The sequence below is a fragment of the Chaetomium globosum genome, genomic scaffold, assembly GCF_000143365.1.
Source record: "Chaetomium globosum CBS 148.51 scaffold_7 genomic scaffold, whole genome shotgun sequence".
Taxonomy (NCBI): domain Eukaryota; kingdom Fungi; phylum Ascomycota; class Sordariomycetes; order Sordariales; family Chaetomiaceae; genus Chaetomium; species Chaetomium globosum.
In genome coordinates, this window is record NT_165982.1 from 3,422,426 (window position 1) to 3,445,090 (window position 22,665).

Sequence of the window (22,665 nt, forward strand, 5' to 3'; positions counted from 1 at the left end):
GAGTTGAGATGATTCCCTACTCCCTCTTCGCCGCCCTCTCGGTTCTCAAGGCCGAAATCAATCCCATCCAGCGCGCGTGATTCTTGGGCAGATAGCTCGGCAGGCCCAGGAAGGGCGGATGCTTATGGGAGTCCCTTGGGACGGGCGTGGTGCCGTCGATGAGCCAGACGGCCTCCTTGGCGCCGGGGAGGTCCATGCGGCTGTAGAGCCACGAGTACAGGCCGGCGACGGCGCTCTCGATGGCGCCGACGACCCACGCGTGGTGCGGGCTCGACGCCTCGCCGATCATCACCAGGTTGCCGGCTGGCTGCACGACCTTGGGCCACAGCGTGCTGAACTGCTGGGCGCGGAAGAAGGCGAAGGCGCCGGCGGTCGTGGCGTCGTCGGACCAGTTGTGGGCGTAGTGGTCGAGGTAGGACGCCGAGATGGTGGCGAACAGCTTATCCTCGTCTTCGCGTGTCGTCGTGTGCAGCCGCGCCAGCTCGCGCAGCAGCAGCGCCTTGAGCTCGTCCTCGCCGGCGGGCGAGGACCGCGAGATCAGGGCGCCGATGCGCTCCGCGTCCTGCTGCCACGTGTACGAGACGAGGAGCACGGACGGCTGCGAGGGGTCGTCGAGCACGTTGTACGAGGGGTACACGACCGTGCGGATATGCAGGTCCGAGTGGCCCAGCCCGCCCTTCTCGACCCGATGGCCGCCGGGCATCGTCTGGCGCCACCAGCCGCTCGAGAACTTGATGCCAACCTTGCACGACTCGCCGTAAGCGAGCACGCGGAGGGCCGTCTTGGTGCTATTGGGCAAGTAGCATTCCGTCGTGTCGATGCGCCGGAGACAGCCGAGCGTGGTGGTGTTGAAGACGCCGTCGTAGACGCGGCGCTTGGAGGTCTCGTCACCCTGGAGCGAGACTTCCACCCCAAACGTGAGCGGGTTAGGCGGGTTAAACTTAAGGACGTTGCGAAGGGCGGAGACACGCGAGGAATAGATGGGCTTGGTCTTGAGCCGCTTCTCCATCAGCATCGGGAGCTGCTGTGACCCGCCCATGATGCACCACCACTTGGTGGACTTGTCATAGTCAAAGTCGAGCGACTCGAGCACCGTCTCACTGAACGCTTGGTCATACCAGTCGGTGCCGCTGTGCATCTTTGTTAGCGAGGTGGTTGCTACCTTAGCTAGCGGTAAAGGTGTCAAGGTTGTAGTGGGGACGGGTGGAATGACTGGAATCCCTACCCATTCATGGCTCTCGAGAAAGTTGATGGTGCTCGTGTTGAAGGGCGGCCGTGTGGGGTCGGGTGTGGTGGTGTTCGGTGGCTTCTGCTGGTTCGTAGCCATCCAGGCACGCGTGGTGTATTGGTCAAACTTCATTCAGCAGTTCCCAACCCCGCTGGCCCTCCATATTCCTGCATCTTCCTGCAGAGCCGGGCGCAGGGTCTTCAACGGCATCGTCAACAACCTTGCTGGGACTCATGGCGAGGACGCTGGACAGCCGAGCGTGTCAGCCTTGATGTTCCTGGTAGGTATACCGTATATATCGAAATATGCAAGAGGGGATTCAGGGGAAGGGTGAACGTACGCTGATGGGATTAGGGGGTCTTTGCGATCCTCATTGAACTCAAAAGCATCATTGCCCCGGGCAGCAGCAGCGATGTTGACATAAGATCCCCACTTTGTCAGGTCGTTATAGCGGAAGGGCTCGTTTTGATCTTTTCCCGTGAGGTTGGTCATACTGTAGGGGACAAGCGATCCATTCTTTGAATCCTTCTCCAGCGGGCCCATTGGCATATCCAGCCAATCAAACAGTTCAAACACGCGCTGCATGATGGGATTATGAGGGAACCGCATGGCGCCCACGTCGTAGTAGTCGTGCGGGCCCTGTGGGTTATGGGGCGGATGTGGCTTGAAGTTGTAGGTAAACATCCGTCCGCCCACCCGAGAGGCGTCGTTGGCTTCGAAGATTTCGTAGCCGACGTTGAACTCGGGGATGTGGTCGTTCAGATAGTCGAGCATCATGCCGAGAAACAGCCCAGAGACACCGGCGCCGACAATAGCTACCTTCGGCGGAGTAGGCGGACGTTGGATGCGTTCAAGACTCAGGTTCTTTAGGGACTCCTGAATGTCGTTGGAGGGGGCTATATCAGGCAATTCGCGGAGTCCGCCACCCAACCCGGGGGGCAAATTGTCGAGGGGAACTCTCTCATTGTCAATAACCCGCGCGATCTCCTGCTCGGCAGCGGCAAGCGCGTACTGCTGCCTGATGGTCAGAGAATGACCCCAGCGAAGTTGAGTCGACATGAGAGGCGGTGTTGTCTGGATGGTGTTGTCTGGATGCCGTAGAAATCTCCAAGAGTAGTGTGAGTAGAAGACTTTGGGGGGGAGGGGCTGGATGTCGCTGAGATCCTGCGTCTTTCTGGGGTCGTCGACCGGCAGCTTTGTAGATATTCATATCGGGCTTCTTCAGCTCTAGGTCCCACGGCCTCCTCAAGAATGAATCCTCGAGGGACAATCGAAAGACGAACCCCGCTTTGCAGGACGTCGCCCCGGGAAGCCCGGGCGGTATCAACCCCGCCCCTGTTCTAGACAACCTGACGGAGTGTCTTTCGCCGAAGGGTCGTGGGGGTTGGGCACTTACGCATTTACGGCGTGCAGAGGGTTTTTCTCTCTTAATTTGTCTATTTACCATCCCGCACCATAGTACAATGACAGGCTCGGGGTTATTTGATTCATTGGGGGAGGAGGGGGAAGGGGGGCAAGAGATATCATTGGTAAAGGCGGCTCGACCGGTCGAGATGTGGAAGTTGTGATTCTAGCTGAAAGCTGAACCGTGATCTCTTTACCACCCCGCACCGTAGTTGACAAATCGACGTACAGTGAGAGGGTAGGGGCTATTTTACTCATTGCGGGGAGGGGCGGCAAGAGATGTCATTGGTAAGGGCGGCTAGACCGGTCGAAATGTGAAAGTTGTGATTCTACCTGAACCGTGGCTAGCCTTCTCATATTGACTCCTCGGTTGCGCTTGACGCGCGAGCTTTACAACCATATCAGAAAGTTGCCAAGTTTAGACGCAAGCTGTAGACTCCTCAGCTCCTCAGTTCCGCTTGGCGCGCGAGCCTTATACACACACACACACACACACACAAATTTATTCCGCCCGGCGGGCCCTAACCCGAAAGGGCAACTATCATGCAACCCTACTAATACATATCCTAAAATGGATCCTGATCTCATGAAGCCCGTACATCCTCCTTTTCTGGCTTATCTCCTTACAATTTTGCCCTCTCTGCTGCGGATGCTCGTGGGTTAGTTGTACGAATAGTAAGCTGGCTTGAAGGCTAGTCTCCAAGTGTCCAACGTCCTATCTTCGGCGGCTGAAGCGCGCTTACTCCGTGTGACACGAGATGAAGGGGGTTTGTTAGTCGGGGTTTAGGATGGTGAGGTTAGTTTGCTTCATTCTGTTGTTGTTCAGTCCTCAGACGACCTGTGGCAATGGCAAAACGTATCGTCGCCCGCACCGCCCGCATGTTGGGGGACCAGTCCTTGTCATCCGAGCGCGACTTTCCTCCCAGGTAGAAAGGAAGGAGGTTTCCCCCTAGTGGACATCCGGTACATTGCAGCATCTCCCTACGAGTGTTGATCCCATTGCTTGCATCGGAAGGAGGAAAGTGAGTCCACTGTCTCTCTGAGCTTGTCCACACGTACACTGGGTCTGACGGTGCTGCTTTGATGCGATGCAGGTATGTGTTGAGCTTGGCCATGCCTGTTCTAAGCTGAGCAAGCACGCCGGCCTCGCTTCGGGACAGGTGGTCGTATAATAGTTGGGTGTGCTTCCCTGGTAACGCTATATCGACTCTCTTGGAATGTCTGCCCACTTTGTCAGGTAAGGACGTGGGCGGTGCCCGCTTTGCCCATGCGATACGGAGGGCTGTTGACCGCATGGCAGGATCATGCGTTTGTGGCGTAGCGTCCTGCCGTGTTGCTTCCTTTGCTTTCGCTTTGGCTGTGTTCAGGAGCTCGTTTTTGGTACCCGCTTGGATCCAGACGACCGAGATCGTGTTTCCCGCCTTGCGTAAGGCACTTATCGCATCGTACGCCTGACAGAGATATTGTTGTCCTGATTGCTGGTGTGGTCGCTCCAAGGCCATCACGGCTGCCTTGTTGCTGGTGGCAAGGATGATCTTTCGGTACCTGATATTTCGAATCAACCTCAACGCGTACCCAATAGCCGCAAGCTCGCCTGAGAACGGGTTTTGCTCCGACCTGGAGCCCAGCGTCACACTAAAGGCTTCGTTCCTTGAGCCATCTCGCATCGGCAGCGGGAGACGGACGACTCCTCCGATCCCGACCATGTTGTTTCGTGCGGAGCTGCTTACGGCGATCCGGACCGCCCACTCTGTCTCTTTTTGCTGGATGCCCGTTCTGTCAACCGTAGTGCGGACTCGCCTCTCCCGCGAGCCTTATAACCCATATCAGGAAATTGCCGAGTCTAGACCCAAGCTGTAGACTGTTCAGCTCCTCAGTTGCGCTTAGCGAGCGAGCATTACAGCCATGTCAGGAAGTTGCTGAGTCTCGATCCGGTACGACGTGGCTCGCATGAGAGCTGAGAGCTTCAAAAACACCTCCGAGTCGCCTATCAAAAATGACATGCTGCGGGAGCGGCCAATACCAAGAGCTGCAGTGGCACACCAAGTGCGTATCTTCCTACCTACCCTTACTGCTATGTAACCTTCTATTTCCTGATGTTATATCACACTCCTTGACTCGGTGACTCGGTGACTCGGTGATAGTAGATTTAACCAATCATCCTTATCCTATGCCACACGCGGTTAGTTGCACCGCAATCCGTTAGAGAGTATGGGTACCAAGAGGCATAATGCATTAGTTCCACGTCTGCGGGAAAATGAAGAGCGGGGGAGGCCTCAACTACTACCCATCTTTATCGGGTGTAGTGGGCCAGTGGCCTTAAACGTAAGGCAGTATTTTACCTAATAGGAAAGCCGGAAGAGGAGGCGGTTCTGAAGTTGTATACATGTACCTAGGTACCGTACCTATGTAGAATTTAAACGTCTACTTAAAGTCTTAAAGTCACCGGAGAAACTTGTACAATCAACCCTGCTTCTTGGAAAGTATTTGCTAGTATAGTTATTGAAAAATATCAGCTTTGCGACCAGTGAAGCGGGAAACACAATTTCAACGAGCATTTATCTTGAAGGGCTTTCAGGCTCCTTAAGAGATTTTGATCGCGTGAGGTTGTTCCTCGGGCTTCAACCTGGAAGCGATGGAGAGCACCTCGGCCGACACTCACACGCTGCCCCCCGTCCCCGGCATTCCCGGCCTTCTGCCCCAGCGCCCCCCCCGTTGGGCGCGCGACTATCTTTTCGATGTCTGCCGCGAATTGGGAATCACGCGAATCTTCGGCGTTCCCGGGGTCAATGAAATCCCTTGGATCGACGGCACCTCCTATCCCGAGAACGGCGTCGAATATGTCGAATGCCTCCACGAGAACATCGCCATGGGCGCGGCCATGGGCTCGGCCCGCATGACCGGCAAGCCCGCCATCCTGATCGTCCACGTCACCCCTGGCATCGCCCACGCCATCACCAACCTGTTCAACGCGTCGCGCTCGCAGTTCCCGCTGATCATCCTGTGCGCCCAGCAGCAGAACGCGCTGGTGGTGCAGGAGCCTTTGCTGTCGTCCGACACCGTCCCCCTCGCCCGCAACTACTGCAAATGGGCCCATGAGATGAAGTCCGAGGACGATATGAAGCTGGTGCTGCAGCGCGCCTTCAAAGAAGGCGATGGCCCCGCCGAACAGCGCCGTGTTCCTCTCCGTGCCGTGAGAATTCACCATGCGCCGGATTCCCGAAGGCGATCGCTTCAGGGCATTACCCGAATTTCGCCCCATTTCGGACCCGATCCGGAAAGCTTGCGCATCCTCGCCAGCCGGTTAGCGGCGGCGAAGAATCCCCTGATCGTCGCCGGCGACGCGGTCGGACTGGCCGATGCCTGGGCGGAACTTCGCGATCTCGCTCACGCCACCGGCGCGCCGGTCCTGTAGCAGACCTTGAGCGCCGTCGCCAATTATCCCAATGACGATTCCCATTGGCAGGGCGAACTGCCTAACAATCAGGCCGGCATGCAGTCGGCATTCGAAAGGCCACGATGTCGCTTTTCTGTGCGGCTTCTCCAACCAGGCCCAGGTGCTGATCTACAAACCGCCCGACGGCCCGCTGATCCCCGACTCGGTCAGCAAGCTCTATCTTAGCAACTGCATCTGGGACATCGGCAAGAACTATTACGGTGATGCCGCTGTGTTCGCCGACATCAAGGTCGCCCTGCCGCAGATCACCGCCCAGGTGAGGGAGATGGTCGTCCAATCACTCGTCACACAGCGCAACGATACACTGGCCCGCCGGGCCGTCGAACGGCGGGAGCATTGGGAGCGGTATCTGGACCGGGCGATGGTTCAGGACAATGTGTGGGCGGTGGTGATCGCCGACGCACTGCGCCAGCAGATCAAGCAGCATAAGCTTGAGCGCGATTTCGTTTACGTCCACGAGGCCATTTCTGATCCCTCTCCCTTCCAGTATCTACTGCCCTACGCCGCACCGACCAGCTACTATTGCGTCGGCGGCGGCTCGCTCGGTTGGTCGTTCGGCGCCACCATCGGCATCAAGGAGGAAGAGCGTGGGGTGCAGGGAATCGGCACCAAACTGGTGGTGGCCGTCACCGGCGACGGCTCCTCGCTGTTCTATCCGCAGGCCTGGTGGACGGCGGCGCACCGCAATCTGGGAATCCTCTATTACCAACAACTCCGAATACCACACGCTGCAGGTGGGACTCGGGACTATCGTCCAGGTCTATGGCGAGGCGATGGGCTACGACTGGAAGCCGCGCACTATGGACCCCGGCTATCTCACCATCCGTGGCCCCCAGCCCGACTTCGTCGGAATCGCCAAGGCTATGGCCGGCATCGAGGGCAAACACATCGAGCGCCCGCACGAGGTCAACTGGGCCGTGGGCGAGGCCGTCCGCTATGTACTGGAGACCGGCAAATCCTTCGTACTGGAAATCAAGACGGTGGGGCTGAGCAGCCAGCAGCAGCCGCCCGACACTAACGATGACCGCGCCATCATCACCCCGTCGCTCTGGACCCAGCCGCATCTAGACTGGGTCCATTCCGGCCCGGAGGCCCCGAACTCCGCCCGCCGGCCGGGCGATACGGCGCTGATCTGCTAGTGGTGGCCACTGACCAAGCGGGCCGGATGTCACGACCTGGCCGGGAGAGGGCCTGGTGCGGGGACAATTGTTGGCTGAAGGAACCAGGACACGTGTGCCGAGCAGGATCGCTCGGGTCCCGGGTCTTCGATGAGGGTACGAAGGTATTCCACGGTCATTACCAGGTAGTATATTCGGGCCCCATGCCCCGCGAGACTTGATGATTTTGGATCATCAAGTAGAGCAATTAGTCTTCATAGATTGAATAAGCTTTCTATTGTATTGTAAACTGTAATAGCAATTCTACAAGCGCTTGTCTCAGTTCTTCAGACAGCTGGGTCCTGGTGTCTGCAAGTTGGCGATGTAGTTCTTGAATCGCGTCGTGCTGCTTGCAAATCACCTCGCGTAGTTCGCCAATCGTGTTTCGCTGCTCGGTAATCATTCGGTACATTTCGTCTCGTTGTTCGTTGATCGCCTCCAGGAGCATCTGTATACCTGACTTCCCCGTCTCGATCCGGCTGTTGGCTCCATATAAAATCCCGGACGCGCGTGCTCCTCGCGTCGTAACCGCCCGCGTGGTCTCGCTCGCCGCTCTCCTCGACGTGGTAGCCACGTCCTCGAGCGATTGCATGGCTTCGCGAGCTTTCGCGCTCGGTTTCAACGCGCGGCTCGGTCGTCTCGGCGAAAGTAATTGGTCGGCCACCTCGACCACGATTTGAGGCTGCGCCTCCGCCGCCATCTTGCAGTCCCTCGGCAGTGCCGCCCGACTTTCGCAAAAAGGTTCCTGGTCTCGATCGCCTCTCGCCGATGAACCTCTCCCTTATTTTTCGAATGCTCCGCCACGCGGACTCTGTAAACGTAAATCCCTCTTCAACGATAGCTCGGCCGATAAGAGGGTGGACTGTAATTAGTCGCGTTCAAGACGCGTCCGGCGTGTCAGAACAAGCCCACGGCGGCTTGCGCCGAGGACCTGGGTCACGTGACCCGGGGGGCCAACCAAATTACTGGTCGCTAAAGAATTAGACTAGATGCACGATTCACCCCTGCGACCATGGCTCAGCTCAGACCACAGAGCAATCGAGACAGATTTTGACACCACGGTGGAGGACCGTCCCAGTTGAGACGAGGTTCCTCTTCAAGAACGCGCCTCTGGACGGAAATTCAGGACTAGGGTGGCAGCAAACCTCGAACGCATCCCCTGGGACGGCAATGTCCAGCAGCAGACGGACAGGCTCATGGCAGCGGTAACCGAGGCGGTCTACGCCCTGACACTCTAAAGCCAAGCCCTCACCATACGCCAAGCGGTGGTGGACAACAGACCTGACACGGCTTCGCCAGACATACACGTTTTGGAGAAACCTGGCGAGATCTCGACGTAGGATTGGGCAAACAGCACCAGAGCTCGAACAACGAGCCAGGATGGCAGCCAAAGAGTACCACGACGCCATCCGCAGACAGAAGAGTTCGCATTGGAACGACTTCCTGGCCGATGACGCTAACATCTGGCAAGCAACGAAGTACCTGCAAACCGGCAGCGGCACGATGGGCGATAAGATACCCCCGCTCGTCCGACCCGATGGCTCCATCACGGAGGGTAAAGCAGAACAAGCGCAGGAGTTACTCACCGCCTTCTTCCCACCTTTGCCAGCGAGAATCGAAGACGAGGGCCAACGACCTCAACGGGCGCCGGTACACATGCCAGACCTAACAATGGAGGAGATAGAACAAAAGGTCCTGTCCGCTAAGCCATGGAAGGCGCCCGGGGAAGACGGTCTACCGGCAATGGTATGGAGACAGCTCTGGCCAGTGGTCAAAGACAGGGTGCTCCATTTATTCCGGACGTCACTTCGAGACGGCGACATCCCCAGCCAGTGGAGGAATGCCAAGATCATCCCATTGAAGAAGCCAGGGAAGAGCGAATACACTCTAGCCAAGTCCTGGAGACCCATCTCGCTGCTCTCCACGCTGGGTAAGATACTGGAGGCAGTCATTGCGGAGCGTTTATCCCATGCTGTGGAGACCTGCGGCCTTCTACCCGCCAACCACTTCGGAGCCAGGAAGAGACGCTCGACCGAACAGGCTCTCCTTCTGCTTGAGGAACACATCTACAAAGCATGGAGAGCTAGGAAAGTGCTCAGTCTGATCAGCTTCGATGTCAAGGGCGCATACAATGGGGTCTTCAAAGACAGGCTTCTCCAGAGGCTCAAGGCAAGAGGGATACCTGAATCCCTGGTCAAGTGGATCGACGCCTTCTGCTCCAAGCGCACAGCGACCATTGCCGTAAACGGGTTCACATCTGGACGGCAAGAGCTGCCCCAAGCGGGTCTTCCGCAAGGATCGCCACTGTCTCCAGTGTTGTTCCTCTTCTTCAACGCCGACCTAGTGCAGCACAAGATCGACGCGAACGGAGGCGCAATTGCCTTCGTGGACGACTACACTGCCTGGGTAACGGGCCCGTCAGCGGAGTCGAACCGCACTGGAATCCAAGCTATCATCGACAAAGCCCTTGACTGGGAGAAACGGAGCGGTGCGCAGTTTGAAGGCGAAAAGACAGCCATCATACACTTCACGAGGAACATGGAGCGATTTTCAGAACAACCGTTCTCGGTCAAAGGCGAAGTGGTCAAACCGAAGGAAAGTGCGAAAATCCTAGGTGTCGTGATGGATCGCGAACTCCGCTACAAGCAGCACATTGCTAGGACGGCAGCTAAGGGCCTCGCAGCCGCTCTGGCCCTGAAGAGGCTGAAGATGCTTTCCCCGCGGACAGCGAGACAGCTATTTGTTGCGACAGTAGCCCCGGTCATGGACTACGCTGCCAATGTCTGGATGCATGCGTGCGGGGAAAAGGCACTGAGCTGGCTGAACAGGGCGCAGAAGATCGGGGCCCTGGCCATCACGGGAGCCTTTCGAACCGCGGCAACAGCCGTGGTGGAAGCTGAAGCGAGCATCTACCCCGTACGAGAACGACACGCCCAGGCGGCAGCCAGTCTGTGGATCAACATCCACACGCTGCCCGGAACGCATCCCCTTGCCATGAAGAAAGTCCGGACCACCGTACGATTCGTATCTCCGCTGCAGAAAATTGCCCGCGTGGCCGAAGGAGTACGAGTTGACCGGATGGAGACAATCCAGGAATACGCCGTCCCACCCTGGGTACCTCGCCTACGACCGACGCTCGAAGCCGATCGAGGGAAGGCGGCCGAGATGGTCAACAAAATTTCGGGAATCGTGATCGCAACCAGCTCATCCGTAAAGAAGGGCATTGTTGGCATGGGCGGCCTTGCACGGGATACTCTCTTCAACAGAACTAGCGAGACTGTGACAAACTATGCTGTTGTTCTTGGGACAAGGGAAGAGCAGAACCCATATACAGCAGAGCTAGCAGCCATCGCAATGGCCCTGGAGAAGTTACCGGCTAGCATCTGCCACAGGCACATCACCGTGATCACTAGGAACCAGTCAGCGCTGGCAGCAGTTGGACAGCCGCGGCAGCAATCCGGCCAAAGCATCATACGGCAAATCTACGACTTGGCCAGGCTGCACCGACAAAGAGGGAACTCGGTCAACTTTCTGTGGATACCAGCGGAGATTGACTTCGCGCTGGGGTCAGATGCCAAGGCAGCAGCCCAGAGAGCGTCGAAGCAAGGACGCACACCCGACTCCCAAATACCCCAGGCCAAGTCTACCGCGATGAGGCTGGCAATGGAAAGACAACGGGCGACAAGAGTTCTACCTGTAAGCGTGGGCAAGTTCTCAAAGGCCATGGACGCAGCACTACCAGGCAAGCACACGCGCCATCTCTATGACAAGCTGAAGCGAAGGGAGGCCTGCGTATTGGCGCAGCTCTGAACTGGAATGGCGAGACTAAACGGTTTTTTGAGCAGGATTGGGGCGGTCGAGTCAGACCTTTGTGCTCTGTGGACAAGCGAGGGAATCAGTGGAACACTTTCTTTTCCGATGCGTGAGATGGACAGCTCTGAGGGAAGACATGCTGCAATGCACAGTGGCAAGACGAGGAAGCCTCTCGTTCTATCTGGGAGGGAAAGCGCCATCAGATACAAGGCATTGGTCACCAGATATGAAGGCAGTCCGGGCGACGATCAAATACGCAATGGCAACAGGAAGGCTGGAGCTGAATGAGGAGGAGAGTCTAGACCAGTCACAGTAGAAGAAGCCGACACTCAACACCACGAGCCTCAACCACGAGCCTTAACCAGCAGGTCCCGCTTTAGCTGCTGAAGATAGGACGCTGAACACTTGGAGAAAGTAGCCTCCAAGCTGATCTGCTAACAACAACCAAGGCAAGAGGTAAATGGTGCAGCGAGAAAGAGGGAAGAAGTAGGGGGCTTGTACGAGTTAAAGGCAAAACGATTTGATCCGGATGTAGTTAGCGTGCTAAGGCCCTATAGGCCCAGTGCCTCCGGGCGAAATAAATTCCATCCATCCATCCGTTAGCCTGTTCATTGTCTCCGGAGGCGATACGTAACGCAAGGCTCAGCCGGTCCCTAGCATTCCTCAAACTTAGACGATACGATGCCGCTCTGTTAAATGCCGAGTTTGTGACGACCACGGTAGCAGTAACTAGCAATATAGCAGAAAAGGCGCGACTATGTAAGGCCGAGGTACTCTACGCGCTTGAGCGTTACCCCGAGTGTTGCGAGGTGCTTAAGCAGCTTCTGCTCGAATATCCCCATAATATGTCGGCCAAAGCCCAGTTGACCCGTACCACTGCTCGGCTTGCCGAACAGACGCGCGGCGAGTACAAGTTCAAGCAACTCCACGCAGAGGCCGCCAAGCTGCGGCCTCCGTATCTAGACCGCGCAACCTATATCGGCCCCGTTCGGGTCCAAGACGCCGGCCCCGGGGGGCGCGGGCTCTTTACAACCGAAGCGGTCAAGGCGGGTGACCTCCTCTTCTGCAAGAAAGCCTTTGCGTGCGTCTTTTCTGACGCAGACGCCCGCGAAGCCCCGCTACTTCTGGACCCCGAGGCTGGAGGTGGAATAAGCATACACTCAGACCTGATTAACATGGCCATCCAGAAGCTGCACCAGAACCCGTCTCTTATACCGACCATTACCAAACTCCATCACGGCTCTTATCAGCCAGTCACCACCGCCCGAATTGATGGCCGGCCCATCATCGACAGGTACGCCCCCTCCCTCTTTTCCTCCCCCGTTTCCTCCCCCTTTTCCTGCCCCTCATAACCCCCTAGGAATTTAATTAACCGTCCCAGTTTCCTCATCCACCGCATTGTGGACATCAACACCTTCAGCAACCCGCTCACCACCCTCGCCGCCCTCACCGGCTCCAACGCCTCTAAAACCGAGTCCTCCGGCATCTGGCCCCTAGCCTCCTACCTCAACCACTCCTGCATGGAAACCGCCTCCCGCGCCTTCATCGCCGACTTTCTCATCGCGCGCGCGACGTGCGATCTCCCCGCCAACGCGGAGCTCACGTGGGCGTACCGCCCCGCCAGCGCGGCCAGCGACCGAGAGAGTAAGCGCAACCGGGAGAGGATGCTCAGGCAGTGGGGGTATGAATGTCACTGCGCGCTGTGTGCGGATGCGAAGGGGCTGAGAGAGGCGGTGGTGGTGACGAGGAGGGCGTTGGTGGAGGGGGTGTGGCGCACGGTTGGGGAGGCTGGGTTGATTGCTCCGCGGGGCGTGGTGCTGGGGACGGTGGACAGCGCTGTGGAGGCGCTGGAGGGGACGTATGCGCGTCCGGCGGAGGAGGTGCCGCGGTTGGAGGTATGGGAGGTGCTGATGGGAAGTTGTCAGGGCGGAATGGATGCGAAGGAGCACAATCACGGCGGAGCAGGCCATGGGGTTGATGTTGAGGGCGTTGGAGGCGCTAGGGCATGTCATCGAGGGAGGGGAGCGGGGGACGGTAGTGGTTAGGAAGTGGGGGATGATGGTCGGACCTGTGGTCGAGTGCTGGATGTTGCTGCGCGATACGTATCAGGAGACGGCACCCGAGCTGGTGGCGCCGGCTGAGGAGTATGCTCGTACGGCGTACCGGATCGTGATGGGTGAGGACGAAACACTTGACCAGTTTCCGGCGAGGTCTGCGGCGCGCAGGGGAAGTCGATATCCGTCAGTGGCTACACAACGCCCCTCGACTTCAGACCGTCCGGCGGCTCGTCACCACCACGGCCGGAGGGCCAAGGTCTTCCTCCACGAAACCACCGGCTCCATCACGTTGGAAAAGGTTTACTCACACGACGTCGGTTCCGCAGTCAAAATGCCCATCGGCAGACTGTATTCGACCAGCTCGACGTGACTGACAGCCCGATGGACTTGTTTGGCAACTGCACTGTCTACACGGCAACATCGTCTAAACTGATGGCTATTCTATGGTGAAATTGTAGAGTGCAAATCAAGAAAGGGTGTATTTAGGATCAGATGAATCGTATGTAGATATTCCCAAGCGCGCAACTTAACGCCGTGAGCTTCCCCTCGACTACATGTAGTAGATGGATGGAGGATATCTAAGCTAGGTCGATAATAATCACATATTATCCCCAGGTTTCTCTATCCTACGCTTCTCCCAAGCATCCTCACACGTTCGGCGATCATTCACCCCCACAAGCCTTCTTTGTATTGACCGTAGTTCTGCTAAGCCTACAGCAGAATCCCCAACCGAACCCTGGATCCATCACCGGGTCCTCATGTCAACGCATCTCTTCTCATCAAACGCCTCACCATCCATAATCCCGTCCACATACGCCTCCCCAACAAGCCGCCAACACCCCTTATCGCCCCCCGCCCCCCGCAACATCAACGGCACGCTCCCCCCTTTAACTAAGACAACCCGACCCCCCACCTCCGCCTCCTCCGGCAATAACATCAAAAACCCATTTCCCCCCCTCCCCAAGCGCCGCTCATAAACCATCTCCATCAGCCTCGCAAACTCGCTATACCCGCTGTAGCGAACAGGTAGGTTACAAGTAGAGGCTATGAGGAGACGGACATATGATAAAGGATACCTTTAAACTGTATTAGTGTTCTATAGTCTTCTAGGAGCAGCCGGGCCCCCATCCCAATCTCCGCCGCTTTACAGCACGGGGATTATCCACTTCTACGGCCGTACCAAACAATCTATCCAAGATTCGCTGACCCCTCCGCCTGATATCCTGTGCATCCCTATCCGACTGACCAACCCTAGAAGGGTTGAATCCGACCAAGTTCGACTGGAAAGCGGCCATAAAATCTGGATGTTTCGCGTCCCGCGCCCAGCGTCCGTCGATTGTTCCGGAATCAACAAAGGCCTCGGTAAGTTCCACATAGAGCTCTACATTGTTTCCATTACGAGCCCACTCGCCATCAGTCCACACGTCCCAGGGCGTCATCGTGACGGTGCCACCCCACCAAGCCGACGAGCTGACTTGAATCCTCTCGCTGGCTTGGCACCCCGCCTGGAGAAGATAGCGGATCATATCCGCATCTAGCCCGAAGTCATGGAACCTGTGCGCTGTGTTGCTGCAGACCAACGGCCGCTTAATGGCGTGGTATAGTAGGGGATAGCGGGGCGACAGACGTGCGATCGAAACGCGCCGGTGCGTGGCCACGTAGTTCTTTACAAACGAAAGCACCCCCAGCTCGACGGCTAGAACTAGGGCGACCATGTCCGGCGGGGCCTCGGTGTGTCTACTTTCCGGGCCGGGACGTAAATACTGCGCTGTTGGCGTCCGGAAGCATTCCATGTTCGGGACCACGGCCTGAAAGTCCAGGAGAGCCGCTCGCACGAGATGCGGCGCATCGGTCTGGGCAGCCTGCAGGAGCCGGAAACCGCCGTAGATCCCGTCGCCGGACGTGCGGCCCAGCTGGACCATGTACATGGGGAGGCACGCGAGCGCAATCCGCGCATCAAATTCCCCGGGCGGGATATACAGGCACTCCATGGCCCAAGTCGCGTCGCTGTCGAGGTACTCAGCCACAGACCGGTGGATGAAGACGACCTCTGTCCAACCCTGTCAGTCACATATTTCCTAACCGGGGTGTGTCGGGAGCTATTCGGCAGCACAGAAACTCCCGAACCAACGTCATGCTCCCGAGTCACCGAGAAAGGGGCATGAACGGCTCGGATTTGACCTACGCGTTTCGACGATAGGGTCCCCATCTGGGTTCCAAGGCGCGGGCACAAACCGCCCCACGTCCCTGCCGAACAGTGTCAGTCATATCATTCCTGGTTGGGATGTCGAGAGTCATTCGGGAGCAAATTCGCTGCCTTGAGAGCGTGGCGACTCTCAACGCAGTCGGAAATGGAGACAAAGAAATCGGGTTTGACATACCACTGTATCTCCAGCAGCCCCCCGCAGAGGCTGCTCAAGCGCACGGGAAAGCTCGTGCGGATGTTTTCAATTTCGTCAGGTCCGAGGGCGGTCGCTGGCAGCCTCGGGCAGCTCATGAGGTTGTCGCTGTGCTCATCAAGCAAGGCGAGGGCGACCGTGGGCACGCCGCCCGCGGTCATGGTCTTGTCGGAGAGGGCCTCGAAACAAATGCGAAGGAACTTGGCACAGTGTATTTGGTACCGTTTGTCGATCTTGCCGAGCATATAAGCGAACATGGCCCCGAGCTCCTCCGGGAGCTTGGCCACGCGGCGCTCCAGCTCCGGAATCCGGTCTCTCCTCGAAAACCCTTTGAGCACGGATCGGCACGCCAGGACAATCCACAAGAAAATACCATCCGCCTTGTCGATGAGGCCCGCCAGCAGCTGCTTGGCCCGGTCTTGGGTGTGGTTCCGCTGTGTCAGAGAGCGGAGGTAGGGGTGGGAACCGACCGAGTCGAGCACGTATTTCCTAATGTCTGATTTGGTGAGATCTTGCATCCGCAACATGGGCTTGCTTGCGAATGCCTCAATAAAATCGGGCTCCGGCCGGCTCGACACCACCACTTTCAGGTTCGGGTGCCGACAGAGAGACTCGATGAACGAGATGCCATCTTGGAAGTCGCCCGAGTACTCGTCTAGGCCGTCGATAAATAAGCATACCTTGACCGGTGTCCGAGACAACCTCTCAAAGGCGGATTGTGTTTCCGCAAAGGTCGGCAGGGTGAGGGATGGCTCAGAGTTAGATTCCGTAACATCCTGCCACATTTCTGGGAGCAGTTGCGGGATCAGGGAAGGGTCGCTGTCAAGGATGTGGTAGAGGAGGGTACGGGTAAGGCCCTCATACGTCTTTTGCCCCGGAGTGCCAAGATACCAGAAGAAGAAACAGCCGGTGATCAAGGGAGAACCGGCAGCCCATTTGGAGAGAAGTTTTTTGGTGGTTTTGTGGTGGTACAAGTGCTTCATCAACGTCGACTTCCCACATCCGGCCTTTCCAGACACCCTAGACGATGAGACGGGAAAAATCAACTCATGCTCATCTGGTGGGTGGCTGGGGCAGATGGAAAGCTTACCAATAGAGTCCTGATTCGGAGCGGAGCCATTCCGGGAAGTCAGCCCATCTCTGGTCTGCAGCTGGCGGTCTCAATGCCCACTGCAGCGTCTCAGAATGTGCGGGGGATATGAACGTCCTTCTGTCGTCGATCTTGAGGAACCAGAGCGTCTTCAGCACCTTTTTTCTGCACATGGTCTCGAAACTAGTCCTGGCCGCCTCGATAAGGTATGATTCTGGACCCGTTGCGTGCTGAAAACGAAAGTCGGAGCTCCGCAGCACGCGCAGCTTCGCGAAGTCGTCAACCCGCCCGATGTCCTCGGCAGCCATGGAGAACAGCGATGTGGAGCTGTCAGCTGAAGGCACAAGTTCATTCAGCTTGGATATGAAGTAGGACAAGTCGTTGATCAGGCGCTCCAATTTTTCCTTATCGACAGCTACCCACCGGATCTTTGCGAAGGGCGAGGACGTCGAGGTCGGTCGGCGCGCCTGAGTAATAATGAGCTGCTCGAAGGCTTTGGTGAAGCGGACCATGCGAGGGTGGCAGATGGCCGTCTCATCAGCAGCCATGATTTTCTCGTATTGCTGAGGAGTCCGCAGGCCATAGCGAGTCTGAATATCGCCCGACTCATCGGCCAGCTTGCGTATCGTGTTCAGGACTTTCTCGACGGCCTGGCCGATTACACCATCGTAAAGGCGTCTGTCACAGTCCCCCCTAAGCAGGCGTACCCCTTCGGCCCACTGCAAGAAAAGGGTCTTCTCGATGTCGAGCTTGGTGTTAAGCACCTCAGCATCGCGGCCCATCGACCGGACGGCGGATATGTTTGAGATAATGTCGATGCAGTCTTTGAAGATGCTCGCCAGCGCCACGACGCCGACGGCGAGCCCGGCAACCTCCATCGCCGGGTGGTGATACCGGCGGGCTTATCCAGATGTGGTCGATGTGAAGTTGTCAAACCGGGGGAACAGGATATCTTCACATTAATATTGTTCGTTGCTGAAGTGTCCTTCGGTGACCGTCGGGCAGCAATTTTCAGTCGGATGGGCAACCCATAATGGGCTCAATGTGTCCCGGGCTGTGCAAAAAGAAACGGGCGACTTTGCCAATTGGTCCAATGGGAACTTGAACTAACTACTCAAGCAACACAGCCACCAAATGAACGCTGCTCGCGTGCTCGAACCGAAGGCGGTGGCGGTGAGACGGCGGTTACACGTGCGCCCTATAAATTGCTCCGATAAGGCAGACAGAAGTCTCTGAACTTTCAATTGGGAGAGGCCCAGGCTTGGGGGGCTCAGTAAGCGTACGGTTTCTCACTTACATACTTTTTACATACTTGGGTATATCACATGTAGCCAAACAGGTCTCGCAGCGATTGAACCTTCATTCGACCCGCCCTCATCCGGTCCAGGTTTCCCGCCAGGACGTACCACACTCGTTCAGCCCCCATTGTTCCGCTTCACCAAGAACTTTAACTCTTCAGCCCCTTCTTCCGTCTAACATCCCTAATAATCCCGTCGTAATCCGGATAGGTAATGCCCTGCAACTCAATCCCTCTCTGCAGCTGCAACTGCCGGACCATGGGGCTACCAATCTTGGCGGGGTTGTTGCTCTGCTGCATCAGCTGCCAGTACTCGACGTCGGGATCCCAATCCTCGTCATTATCGTCCATTTCCCGCCACATCTCAGCCAACTTGTCCCTAAACTCGCACTGCGCCAGGTCGACGATGAAGGGCTTCTGCGTGCGGGCGTCGACCACGACGTTGCGCGCCGCGCAGTCTTCCATGTAAACGCCGCGCGTGTTGATCTCGTGCGCCGCGTTGCACGCGTTCTGGATGATCGCCTGCCACGCCCCCGGATCCGCAGGGGCTTCTGGTGCGGTGGCGATATCCCAGAGCTTGTATCCGCCGATGGCCTCGAGAAGCACCCCCCTGATCTCAAAGTAGCGTGCCGTGCTCGGCGACGGCGGCTGTGTTTCGTCCGCGCCGGTGATGCGCACGTGGGCGTACATTTGCGGGATGAGGTCGCCTTGGAGGTCGCTCAGCCGGGAGTAGGCCTCGGTCTCGCACTCAAAGCTATCGGCGCATTCTTGCCATAGCGCCGCCTCGTACATGGCGCGGCCATCTTCCGCTTCATCGAGGTACCACGAAGCCCGCACGGGCGTACCCCGCTCCTTTCCTTCCCGGTCATGCTCCTCGAGGAATCCCGTTATCTTTCCTCGCTCCACAAACGACAGGAAGGCGTCTTCGTGGACTCCCCTATGAGGATCGGGGTGGCGGTTGACATGGCGAAGATCAAGGCCAAATCGGCGATCGTAAATTTTGAGGACGGCGCGTAATTCGGAGCCCGACTCTGTCCGGATGACGACTTCACGAACTGGGGACATGGTCGTGCCCAATATGTTTTGGATGGTGGCAGTCATCGTGTCGGGCAGGGAGAACGGAAGAGGGCGGTCAGAGCGCCGGAGAATGTGTAGTTGCAAGGCGCGGCCCAGCCGGTACGGCGACGGCGTCACGATGGTAGACCTAACCATTGAGTAGCGGAGATTTGGGTGCGGTGGTTAGCCGATGACAAAGAACTCAGGTCTATGTGTGTTTAGGTCCTAATTACTCACATCTCTAGAGAGGGGCCAAGTGAACTTAGTGAAGTGACTTGAAAAGAATGTGTACCTAGTTAGGTTTTTTAACGGTTAACGTTAAAAGATGTGGGCCGTGGCGCTTATGTCAAAGAGAGGCATCGATAATTACATCAATTTACATGTACTGCCGCTAAACGGAAAGTAGGGAGGTACCTAGCGTATAAAAACAACTCGGAAGGAAAATCGAGGAAAGGAGAGAAGAGAGGCGCCGGAAGGCTGAGGTAGCCATTGACGAGGGTTACCCAACCAAGTAGTAGCGATAAAAGTGCGTACAGTGTGGCCCCCAACCGAAAGCCGCCCCCAACTCCCAAGGACCAACAACCAACAAACACCCAAAACCCAACACCACCACCAGTGTTGCTTCGTTATGCATCGACCCAGGGCAACAGGCCTGGCTGAAACAGGGCCGCACCGCCATCTGCGGGTTGGTGTGGGATGCATTCCCATGTCCGTGAATGTTTGGCCTACACGATCGGGGCTCAGTCTTGTTTCAAGCCGCCGCTTTCCTCGATCTTGACCCCAACAAACAACCATTAGTTGTCTGGTATTGTGCTAGTGACCACGTTTCTCGCCGTGCAACAACCCGCTGGGGCCTACCTTCTGCTCGCCCCGGCCGACAGGACCATCTTTCGTGTTAGATCGCATATGGCTTAGAGAGGTTGGCCAGCGGCGCGTGGTCTGTCCCATGGCGTGGATGCTTTCGAATCCCGGCACCTCCCCCCCAGGGAACTAGCCGCGAGGAGAGAAGACAGTTAAATTGGCCATCATCACCCGTTTCCCCATACCATCTCGCACTGCAACTAACATATTTGACGAACACGCTTATCGAAACAACCTGAATTTCTGTTCGCTTGGCTGGTCCAAGTTTCGCACGCCCCTTCAGTAACAACGTCTTTCTTCGTCTCCTTCGTCTCCTTCGTCTCCTTCGTCTCCTTCGTCTCCTTCGTCTCCTTCGTCTCCTTCGTCTCCTTCGTCTCCTTCGTCTCCTTCGTCTCCTTCGTCTCCTTCGTCTCCTTCGTCTCCTTCGTCTCCTTCGTCTCCTTCGTCTCCTTCGTCTCCTTCGTCTCCTTCGTCTCCTTCGTCTTCGAGATGCCTAAACAACCCCCCACCACCGTTAACCTCTCTAAGCGTGAAGCCGCGGATATGAATGAATACCTCCACCACGCCGATCCGAATTACATTGGGCATACTGGCTGGGGTATCGAGACGTGGACTGAGTCACACGGTGAAACGCGATCCAAGTCCAAATATACATTCCACATCGGAGCGCGCAGGGACCACAACGGTGACTACCTAACTTGCATTCTCCTCCAGGTCCGGGGCCGCAATAGGGCAGTTGAGGGAACCATCGTCAACTGGGGCCCCGAGGAGCCCAGCATGGCCGAGGTTTTAGAGTATTACCAAATGATGTTTCTTGGGTATTATCCCATCGATCGACCAGGCCGCGGGGGCAACAACAACAATGGCGGAGAGGGCGGGTCCGGCGGCGGCGGCGGCTGGACAAAGGAAGTCTACCGCAACGACGAGTACGGCGAATACTACTACGTGGACGAAGAGGGTGACTACCAAAGCTGTGACAAGTTGGGCAACCCCATTTACGCAACGGACAGCACCGGGAATCAGACCAAGAACTATTACGGCCTCGTCCTGGTGTTTGCCAACTCCAAGCACCAGACGTATTATTATTCCCGTGGCAAACAAGAGGCCTGCTCGCTGGAGAAGGATTCCAGGGGGCGGTACTTCTTCGTCGACTACAAGGGCAGAAAGCATGGCGCTCAGTACTTCGGGAGTGAGCCGAGGTGGATGCACCGCAAGAAGTCGACGTGGGCATCTGGACAGTCATACGGCAAGCAGTCATCGTCTGGGCAGTCATACGGCAAGCAGTCGTCGTCTGGGCAGTCATACGGCAAGCAGTCGTCGTCTGGGCAGTCATACGGCAAGCAGTCGTCGTCTGGGCAGTCATACGGCAAGCAGTCGTCGTCTGGGCAGTCATACGGCAAGCAGTCGTCGTCTGCATACTCGCAGCCCTCCAGTCACAAGCCGAAGAGCACAACCTCCGGGCCCCAAATCTTCACTGATAAGACAGGAAGGAAGTACTATGTTGACCGGGATGGCAAGCCCCGCTGGCTGTAAGAGAAACACGGGGCAGGAGCAGGAAGGGCTACGGGGACAGAGAGAACCTGCGGGTGGAGGGACGTGGAGGTGGAATGACTTCGTGTTGGGGATGGGCAGCTCAATTTGCGGCGCGGAATGCGACTCCTGCGGCTCGACCCCGTGGTTGGCGGGCGGCTATCTGCCCAGTAGCACGTTCGCTCATGGTAGGTACCTTAGGTATGTAGGTACTGTACAGTCTGTACTTGGGGATTATAATAGCAGATTGGTCCATCATGTCATGTTTGATGTTGCACCCACCGCCATTGAGGAGGGTCTCTACGCTCGTCGTGAACCTGGGGCTGTATGGATTGGGTGAGATCACTGAGATGTGCAGGCATGCAAGCGGTCTATCACCAAATTACCCATCTCGGGTTTCTTGATAACCCTCAGCTACCTCCAGTCAACCCCGGGGGGTCTAATTCCGTCCTGTCAATCTACTCAATTTCTCTTCGGCCCTCCCTCTTTCGACTTTACACCCGTCTCGGGTTATATGACTGCATGTACCTAGATCAGGTAGCACATTTTGTTGAGCAGAATACATTACCGCCCCATGCCGAGACTCGAAACGCCTTTGACGGCTTACGCTTTGAGCGAATTTATCCCGCCCTGTAGCAAAAAGATCAGCTCCAGGCGAGTGAGCAGGAGGTATGACGGTACTGTTGCCGGCTTAGAGCACCTAACCGGTTCTATTAACAGCCCGCTTCTTCACGTCAAGCTTGATGTTGCCAACCCCACCCGCCATTGAGGAGCAGTCACTCTACGGCTTAGTAGTGAACGAGCGGCTTGAACAAATAGATTCGGTTGAGATCAGTAAGATGTGCAGGCATGCAAGCGGTGCTATCAGCCAAAATTACCCATCTCGGGGTTTCCCTGATAACCCTCAGCTAACTCCAGTCAACCCCGATGGGTCTAATTCCGTCCTGTCAATCTTAACTCAATTTCTCTTTGGCCCTCCCTCTTTCGACTTTACAACCCGTTTTCCTCGGAGTTAATATACCTTGCCCATGTTTCATACCTAGATCAGAGTACACTTTTGTCGAGACAGAATACATTACCGCCCCATGCCGAGAAACTGAAAAGCCTTTGGACGGCTTACGCTTTGAGAGAAATTTTATCCCGGCTTGAGCAAAAAGAAGCAGCTCCAGGCGAGTGAGCAGGAGGTTGACCGGTACGTTGCCGGCTGTAGGAGCACCTAACCGGTTCGATCCACAGCCCGCTTTCCTTCCCTCGAGCTAGGGTACCCAAACCGCTCTTGCCTTCGAGAGCAGTCACTCTACGGCTTAGAGGAAGGA

General features: G+C 56.8%; 8 protein-coding genes across 8 annotated transcripts; 4 read left to right on the forward strand and 4 right to left on the reverse strand.

Moving 5' to 3' along the window:
* Positions 1 to 16: 16 nt before the first annotated feature.
* On the reverse strand, positions 17 to 2,890 carry CHGG_10655 (uncharacterized protein; the record flags this gene model as incomplete). The annotated part of the gene is made up of 5 exons (XM_001228581.1): positions 17 to 1,306; positions 1,356 to 1,473; positions 1,569 to 2,422; positions 2,625 to 2,664; positions 2,862 to 2,890. The coding sequence occupies 5 exons, from the start codon at positions 2,888 to 2,890 to the stop codon at positions 17 to 19; spliced, it is 2,331 nt and encodes a 776-aa protein (XP_001228582.1).
* Positions 2,891 to 3,429: 539 nt separating this feature from the next.
* On the reverse strand, positions 3,430 to 4,338 carry CHGG_10656 (uncharacterized protein; the record flags this gene model as incomplete). Its single annotated transcript, XM_001228582.1, has 2 exons — positions 3,430 to 4,150; positions 4,208 to 4,338. 2 exons carry the CDS (start codon positions 4,336 to 4,338, stop codon positions 3,430 to 3,432), a joined length of 852 nt encoding a protein of 283 aa, XP_001228583.1.
* Positions 4,339 to 5,267: 929 nt separating this feature from the next.
* CHGG_10657 (uncharacterized protein) lies at positions 5,268 to 7,228 on the forward strand (the record flags this gene model as incomplete). The annotated part of the gene is made up of 3 exons (XM_001228583.1): positions 5,268 to 6,043; positions 6,120 to 6,638; positions 6,751 to 7,228. 3 exons carry the CDS (start codon positions 5,268 to 5,270, stop codon positions 7,226 to 7,228), a joined length of 1,773 nt encoding a protein of 590 aa, XP_001228584.1.
* Positions 7,229 to 8,626: 1,398 nt separating this feature from the next.
* Positions 8,627 to 11,056, forward strand: CHGG_10658 (uncharacterized protein; the record flags this gene model as incomplete). The annotated part of the gene is made up of 1 exon (XM_001228584.1): positions 8,627 to 11,056. The coding sequence occupies one exon, from the start codon at positions 8,627 to 8,629 to the stop codon at positions 11,054 to 11,056; it is 2,430 nt and encodes an 809-aa protein (XP_001228585.1).
* An 848-nt stretch (positions 11,057 to 11,904) lies between these two features.
* CHGG_10659 (uncharacterized protein) lies at positions 11,905 to 13,486 on the forward strand (the record flags this gene model as incomplete). The annotated part of the gene is made up of 3 exons (XM_001228585.1): positions 11,905 to 12,353; positions 12,441 to 12,954; positions 13,025 to 13,486. The coding sequence occupies 3 exons, from the start codon at positions 11,905 to 11,907 to the stop codon at positions 13,484 to 13,486; spliced, it is 1,425 nt and encodes a 474-aa protein (XP_001228586.1).
* A 736-nt stretch (positions 13,487 to 14,222) lies between these two features.
* On the reverse strand, positions 14,223 to 17,483 carry CHGG_10660 (uncharacterized protein; the record flags this gene model as incomplete). Its single annotated transcript, XM_001228586.1, has 4 exons — positions 14,223 to 15,166; positions 15,302 to 15,363; positions 15,498 to 16,535; positions 16,606 to 17,483. The coding sequence occupies 4 exons, from the start codon at positions 17,481 to 17,483 to the stop codon at positions 14,223 to 14,225; spliced, it is 2,922 nt and encodes a 973-aa protein (XP_001228587.1).
* Positions 17,484 to 18,052: 569 nt separating this feature from the next.
* Positions 18,053 to 19,003, reverse strand: CHGG_10661 (uncharacterized protein; the record flags this gene model as incomplete). Its single annotated transcript, XM_001228587.1, has 1 exon — positions 18,053 to 19,003. One exon carries the CDS (start codon positions 19,001 to 19,003, stop codon positions 18,053 to 18,055), a length of 951 nt encoding a protein of 316 aa, XP_001228588.1.
* A 583-nt stretch (positions 19,004 to 19,586) lies between these two features.
* Positions 19,587 to 21,689, forward strand: CHGG_10662 (uncharacterized protein; the record flags this gene model as incomplete). Its single annotated transcript, XM_001228588.1, has 3 exons — positions 19,587 to 19,647; positions 20,103 to 21,348; positions 21,593 to 21,689. 3 exons carry the CDS (start codon positions 19,587 to 19,589, stop codon positions 21,687 to 21,689), a joined length of 1,404 nt encoding a protein of 467 aa, XP_001228589.1.
* Between the last annotated feature and the right edge of the window lie 976 nt (positions 21,690 to 22,665).